The following is a 7,223-nucleotide window of genomic DNA, read 5'->3' as shown; positions in this document are numbered from 1 at the left end:
ACTTTAACATTTTCTGTGGTTGCATACATTTTTATTGAAGGTTATCTCAGATAGGCTTGCACTTACTTATTAAGTTGATGACTTCAAATCAATGAGATTTCATATTGTTTGGAGCCAGTTGTCTAATTTTTTATTAAAATAAAGGCTGAAAACAGAAGTGTTTTTCTGTTATAATTGATGGATGTATTTTAGGGAGGCATTTTGTTTTAACCATGTTGAGTTCTTACTCTAATTTGCTTTATTGTCTTTGAAGCACAAATAAATGCTATTCTGAGTTTCAACCATTAACCCAATAGATTAGCCTCATCCCTTTCAGACTAGCTACCAATTGCTTAGTTCTTCATGAAAAATAATGTGAAAACATCTAAGTGCAGATAGATTGGTCTTGTGTAAAGTCTAGAGAGTACATGAGTGTATTCTCTTATCAAATAATTCTGGTAAGAGCTTTGACAGGAGGATGTCCCAATCAAGATTGTCAGTAGACAAGAATTTAAGCTCTTTCCTTTTTTCGTGTTGGCGACGACAGAACATTTCTGTACTTAGAATCTTTCCTTTGTATTGTCTAATAATTTTTTCTGAGAAACTCAACTTGGGGTTAATGGTAGCTATAAACATCAAAATTTATTTTAAGTCTATGATTTAACTACTTACAGACTGTAAGGCATCAATATAATCCATAAGTTTATTTTTAATGTAATCAGTGAAATAAGTTAAACATTTTAATAAGTTAAAGAATCTAGTTGTTTTCCTAAGATGATGACGTGTTTCCGGTGGGCGGTAAAATCCCAAGAGGCACACTTATCTAAAAGATAAGGAGCCAAAAAGGTAAACACTGACAAAATTATGTAAATAATTAGCTTTCAAACGCCTTTCTTCTTTAAGTATGACTTGGATAACTCTACTTACAAATTTGTAGTTGTTGATGTAACGGTAGCTTCTTTTTATATCTAACGGAACCTGAATCTAAACGGTTAATAACGGCATTGAAGCTAACATGGGAAATGTAGTTCAGCACAAAGTCTCTTTAGATTTACATGGTTTTGGTTGAACAAATGTGGCTACGTCTCGGTTTACTTTTCTCTTTTCCAGAAAAGAGCTGCAGTGTTTCTGAGCCTCATCATGAATGTCTTCTTTCTGCTGAGTAGCTTTGGCCTCGCCATCACTTCTGTAGGTGAGTTCAAACTAAAGTAATAACTATGCATTCAGTTCTGACTTCTCAACTAAACGTATTGCCTTTTTGGAAAAAAAAAAAAATGTTTTCTAGCTCAGCAATGTTCCAAACCCAGTGGAGGATCAAACATGCACTTGAGGGATGAGTACATTACAAAGAGCACGTTTGAAGATGGGGCCAGTGTCTCTTTTAGCTGTGCTCCTGGCTACACATCTGCTGGAGGGTCTCCGCAGATCACATGCTCATCTGGCGCATGGAGCGCTCTGCGGCTGAAATGCGAGCGTGAATATTGTCTACTAATTGCACTACTTATAATTCTGCAGTTGCAGTTGTAGCGTTGTTGCACTGCCAGTTAAAAATGTTAGTTTCTTTAATATACTCCTAACAAGCTGTAAGTCTGTCGTAAAGTGTTTTACAGTTATAAAAATCATTCTTTTTTGAAATGTACATGTACTTATTCTGGATGAGTGTAATTCCTGGTAATTGTGTTGTTCCAGGGAGGAACTGTGGCGCTCTTCCAGAAGTGAGTCGAGGTGATATTGAATATAAAGATGGGACTGAGTTTGGTGATACCGCTGTGGTCACTTGCAGATCAGGGTAAGTAGCACAATGGCATCTTCTAAGCAGGTTTTATGTTCTTATTTATCAGAGTGTAAAGTCACATTTAGTCACAATAAATTGGGATTAATCATCTTACTTTTGATTTTATTAGTCTGTAGCGGCGGATTGAACAGCCAGACGCAGGGAGTTTCAAACGGGTGCAATTTAATCTCAACCTTTCTTTCCATTGACACCGTAAAAACTGTAGCATAAAACAAAATAATACAGAACCGTTGGACATACTCGGCTCTTGTATAAAATCAACATATCAATATTCAGTTATACACAAAAAAAATACGTTATGTCCTTTAACTCGTTAATATACAGTTTCGTTTATAAACCACGACATTCTACTGTTTCTTAAATAAACCTATAACATTTCTTATTACAAATCACAATTACATATATTTATACCTCATTCTGCTTTCCGAGGGCGCTATTTTAAAGATTTTCTCCAGGTTTCTTTATAATCTAACGTCTCATCTCGCAGGGTGTTGCTAGGTAACCACAGAATAAACAAAGAACTCTACCGTTCTTTAAAATGAAAGCAAAATTAACCACTAGGAGTCACTGTTGGACCAATGAACAAGGAGAATTTTCCAATTTAGCAGTTATTTACATAGTCTTTAAGTAACCATGTAAATTTTACCCCACTCTTGCCTTAGTTAATGTTAGTTAATTAACTTAGTTAATGTTACTTTAGTGTAGTAGATAAATAACCTGTACAATTTTAAAATACTGTTCATTTTCTTGGGCTGAGGTTCGTAGCACTGTTGCCTCTCAATAAAAAAAAAAAAATCACTTTGGACTTGGGATTCCAGCCTGGGATTTTTTCAGCATTTCTCCTTTTGTATTCCAGCTCCTTCCCACAAGCCAAAAACATGATTGTTTGGTTAACTGGTCTCTCCAAATTGCCCTTTGGTCTGTTTGCCCACGGTTGTTAGTTCTGTGTGTGAATATGTGTCTCACTCTGTGTTGTTTTATTCAACTTCTGTATTTCTTCAAGGTTTTGTTGAGTAATGACACTATAGTGAATCAATCATTGCATTTCTGATTATGTGGGATTTTAAAATAGAAGTAGTGAATAATTTCAACCTATGTTGAAATTAAATGCCTGTTCAATCTAGGTTTGTGTTGGTAAATGCACTTGATAGATTAAATTCATTTAACCTTTTCCTTTACTAGCTACATGTTAGTTGGGCAATCGGTATTGAGATGTGAGGTCCAGGGATGGACGGGGAGGGTGCCAACATGTGATGGTCAGTGATCTTTGTGTTCACTCTTACTAGCTGAAATGCGCTCCAAATCTGATTAATATTATTTTGTTTTGTAGAGGTGAAATGTGTTACTCCAGCTGAAATTGTAAATGGGAGATTCAGTCCAAAGAAGGACTTTTATGGTTATAGAGAAGTTGTGCGGTACTCCTGCAACAAAGGCCTTGAACTTCGTGGATCCAGGGACTTATTTTGTTCTGAAGATGGGAAATTCTCCTCTGCTGCCCCAACCTGTGTCCGTAAGTGTTTTTTTTGGGGGGTTTTTTTCAATTCCCTCAACTTCAAAAGTATAACTAAAAGTTTAATTAATGTGATTCTAATTGTAATAAAAAATACTCTTTTTCACTTTCAGGAGTTGAATGTAAAGACCCTGTGATTATAAATGGATTTTGGGAATCTGGCTCTCGACCACCGCACAAATATAAGGCTACAGTGACATTTAAATGTAAACCTGAATACACAATGATTGGAAAACCTACAGTGACTTGTAACATAGATAGCAAGTGGTCACCTGGTCTTCCAAAATGCACCAGTAAGTCATCAATTAAAATAATCAACTGTAATTCGATGTTCACTGTCTTGCTATAAGTGACGTGTACTCTGAAGTCGGCACAGTTTGGCAGTTATAAGCCACATTTATGCAGATTTTTATTACTTACCATAATTTGTCATGAAACAAATACATCTAACAGGAAATCAGAAAAATCTGTGGAACACATCACATTTTCCTGCTTTACATATCTAGGTATGTAGTGTAGAAATACTGAGTTACATGGAAAGATGCTAATCCTCAATGTCTATTTCTCACATTGTATCAAATTAGCTTCTGGTAAGAAATGTTCTTCGCTAATTTTTGCTGTATTTTGTTTTTCTCTTTTCATTCTCATCAGTTTGCTTTGTTTTTCCTTTCAGGGAACGGGAATGCTCTTGTGGGAAACGGGAATGCTCTTGTGGGAGGACTTACTGGTGCACTAGGTGAGTTTCAATTTCTGATTGGCGTGCAGATAATCTTTCTGTTCCCTACCCACAAAAATATGGCCTCAGAAGAACAGCATGGATAAAATACCAGCACTTAATTAATAATAATAAAAAAGGATTATCTCTCTTTGGTCTGCTGCCAGTTGACATTTCACCAGATAGTTTAGTGATATGGCCACAAAGTTAATCCACGGTTCTTTCACTGGTCAACCAGAGTGTTCTGTGAAAACATCACAAGCTATATTCCATCCAGTTGTCATGCAAATGTATTCATTACTAAGCTATCTCTAAGAAAACAGTGAAACATCTAAATAGCACTACATGTTTTTCAGTAAAAATAGTGTGAGGGTTTTCATCAGCATCTAGAAAAATCAAGTAAAACATTTTTTTCATTCACCTATGAGGACTCCATGTTTGTTGTCTGGATAGGGATTTTTTATTTTTAAAATTTCTGTGAAACACTCTTCTGAAGGCTTTGTGTATAGGATTTTTTTATCTAACCATTTTATCAAATTATTTCTATCAAAGCCTGAGCTTTGTCATATTGATTTAAGTAAGAACTCTCCTATGAGAACTTGTTGGTTTCTCTGAGTTGATCAAATTTGTCTAAGCTGAAGACGCTCGACAGTATTTAAGTCATACAACAAAAATCTGCTAAGAATCTGTTATTGTGTTCTCCAAGTCTTTTTAAAATGTATACACTGTAATCGTTATTTTGCGGTGACTTCCTTATATTTCTTGTTTTCTGAAATTTCCCATATATGACAGTTAGATGGCTAAAAGGTGTGTGTTTGTGTAACATTAGCCTGGTTACCCCAAATACAAACTGTTGTATCCTAAAAAGGGAAATTGACTTTGCACAAAGTTTTGTAAGACAAGTCTGTGTCAACCTTTGATAAACGATGTCAGCTGTAGTGTTTAGAGCCACAACGGTCATTTGAGTGCGACACGGATCTGGTAGGACAGGGCAGTCGGACTCTTCTGTAATCGTGATGCAAGTTGCTCCAAGTTACTAGAAAGATAATGAAGAATGAGTGTTCTGTTTCATGAAAGCATTCCAACAGCAAACCTCACTTTTGAAGGGAGGAAGTTGAGGCTTGTGGCGTGGCTCGGGCTGCAGGAAGTCACAAACTGACTAACTGGTTGTACTGAACAGTTTCTTCTAAATGTTGCACTTCATTTGTGGTGTCACATAATTAGTAATAAATGAAGCTGAAATGTGTCCACTCTGTAACTCAGCTTCAGAAAGGATTGTTTCTGGTCTCCCAAGAAGTTGAATCTGTGTGGATGCTCAGCACAAGAAGCAAACTTCTACAGATGCACCTACAATCGTTTCCAATTGGATGTGGAGTGGAAAACAGCCTGGGAGAAGCAGCTGTAGCTTCTACCAGGAGTTGAGATATGTGTGCAGAGCACTGACCCTCTCAGACTCTTGACCAAAATACTTCTATACTTTCCTTCTTTATAGAAAGGCTGAAACTGGTGGTGCAGGTGCAAAAGCCTTTCCTATTTTTATAGATATTTCCCCAAATGATAAATAAAGACCATCATGTGGGCATAATTTGACATGAACAGCTGTAACAACTTGATTTCTTTAAGTTATTCTTGTTGGTGGTTTTAATTTTGGGTCAGCTTAGTAGATTTTTATTCTTTTTCTTTCTTACCCACATTACTCTGCCCCCTAACTCGCCTGAAACTACTCTATTTATAGGTTTTAAAAAGTGTAAAACACATTTGTTTTTCACATTACAAGTTGTTTAATTATTTTTATTTGTTCTCTTTTTTTCAATAGTAACCATCCCAATCCTGTTGGTTCAAAACTACTGGATGTAAAAATGTCGCCCTAAAAAGAACAACGTGACGTCTGAGGGAATCTGCCTTTCATTTGCTGGAATTCAGTGGAAGTTTACCACTACAACATGAGCGCTTCAACCTCAATCTCTCTTTTATGATTCAAGTAACTTTCATGATTTTTAGAGTTAAAAATATCCTGTAACAATATGCTGTAAAGACATTCATTATTACTCCCATCATTGTTTCTATATGTTAGCACTACAGTAGAGTCTTGGTTGTTTTAAGTGAAATTTAACTGTTTAAAATCTTTTTTTAATGTGTTATTTATTATAGTTTATCAAGCTGTTTGTGTTTAAGGTTCGCACTGAAGAAAACTTTAGGCTCTGTTAAAACACTCATAAGTGCCTTTGCTGTGGCCATCTTTCATATACCTGAAGGGAAAAAGCCATGTGTTGTAAATTATTGTTTGTGTTAGTTTTCAAATGAAATGCCTTTTTTTTTTTACCACTTGTTGAATGTTTGCATTAAGAATGTACATATTATTTAATTGAATCAACCAAGTTATAGACAGAATCAAAGGAAATCAGTTTACCAAAAACCTTTTAGTTGTTTATGTCAGTAATTGTATCTACTTACTGTTTTAGAGTATTTGAACACTGGTATTGACTGTCATCTCAAAGTAATTTTGTGAATGTATTCTCAAAAAATGTTTGCACTTTTTCCACTCTTTGGCAAATTTTATATGAGGACATATTAGTTGATATAATTTTGATCAAACCGAACTTGAAGTTCTTCAATAAAATAAGAAACCTAAGTGTTGTTTTTTTATTTATTTTTTTTAAACTTGTACAACTCCTCAAAACCCTTTTACTCTTGTCACATTTACCCAACTCGAACTGCACATTTTCACATATTACACCAGTATGTAGTGTCAGGAAACCTGAGGTTGTGTGTCTTTGACATAAATAGAACCTGAATTCAAACTGAAAACCTTCTGATTACAAGGCAATTACTTCCAACTGAATCATAGCCCCACCAGTAAGTCAACAGTCACCTTTTGATATAGTATTTGTTTGTTGGTGTTGCAGGAACCTCTATGGCCATTACACTCCATGATTCGATAGGGCGCTGTAATAAGAATGTGGACTTAAAGGCTGTACCTTAAAACCACAGTCCATCGTCAGTTATACTACATACATTAAGGAAGGGTCTCTCCATCTCACATAGTTCTCTGAGTTTAGGGGATAAATTAACAAATTGCTTTGAATTGATTTCTCTGTCTAATAAATGAAATAACAGTTTCTTTTCACAGGATTCATTAAAAATGATGGAAATCATGATGCTGGAAGAAGCAGAGGAGAAGAAACAGTAATTTCACATCTTAGATTTTGATATACAAGGTAAAA

General features: G+C 35.4%; 1 protein-coding gene across 2 annotated transcripts; it reads left to right on the top strand.

The window, feature by feature from the left end:
* The first annotated feature begins 767 nt into the window (after positions 1 to 767).
* On the top strand, positions 768 to 6,631 carry LOC106937164 (C4b-binding protein alpha chain-like). 2 transcript variants are annotated; one of them, XM_015018546.1, is made up of 9 exons: positions 768 to 825; positions 1,090 to 1,171; positions 1,265 to 1,453; positions 1,669 to 1,768; positions 2,957 to 3,030; positions 3,105 to 3,284; positions 3,398 to 3,577; positions 3,958 to 4,020; positions 5,816 to 6,631. In XM_015018546.1, exons 2-9 carry the CDS (start codon positions 1,120 to 1,122, stop codon positions 5,854 to 5,856), a joined length of 879 nt encoding a protein of 292 aa, XP_014874032.1. In that variant the 5' UTR covers positions 768 to 825; positions 1,090 to 1,119; the 3' UTR covers positions 5,857 to 6,631. The 2 variants fall into 2 exon arrangements, with proteins under 2 accessions (XP_014874032.1, XP_014874033.1); XM_015018547.1 differs by lacking the exon at positions 768 to 825 and having other exon boundaries at positions 832 to 1,167.
* The last annotated feature ends 592 nt before the right edge of the window (positions 6,632 to 7,223 follow it).

The sequence above is a fragment of the Poecilia latipinna genome, unplaced genomic scaffold (assembly GCF_001443285.1).
Source record: "Poecilia latipinna isolate Pla-1442-1.1 unplaced genomic scaffold, P_latipinna-1.0 Scaffold2288, whole genome shotgun sequence".
NCBI lineage: Eukaryota > Metazoa > Chordata > Actinopteri > Cyprinodontiformes > Poeciliidae > Poecilia > Poecilia latipinna.
The sequence above is the reverse complement of the archived record's forward strand: the minus strand, read 5'-3'. Positions and strand labels throughout refer to the sequence as shown.

Excerpts from the sequence above, each read along its gene's own strand:
- LOC106937164 (XM_015018546.1), top strand. The coding sequence starts at position 1,120 with ATGAATGTCTTCTTTCTGCTGAGTAGCTTTGGCCTCGCCATCACTTCT. Across the intron at positions 1,172-1,264 it reads CCTCGCCATCACTTCTGTAG|CTCAGCAATGTTCCAAACCC; the intron begins GTGAGTTCAAAC and ends AATGTTTTCTAG. Across the intron at positions 4,021-5,815 it reads AGGACTTACTGGTGCACTAG|TAACCATCCCAATCCTGTTG; the intron begins GTGAGTTTCAAT and ends TTTTTTCAATAG.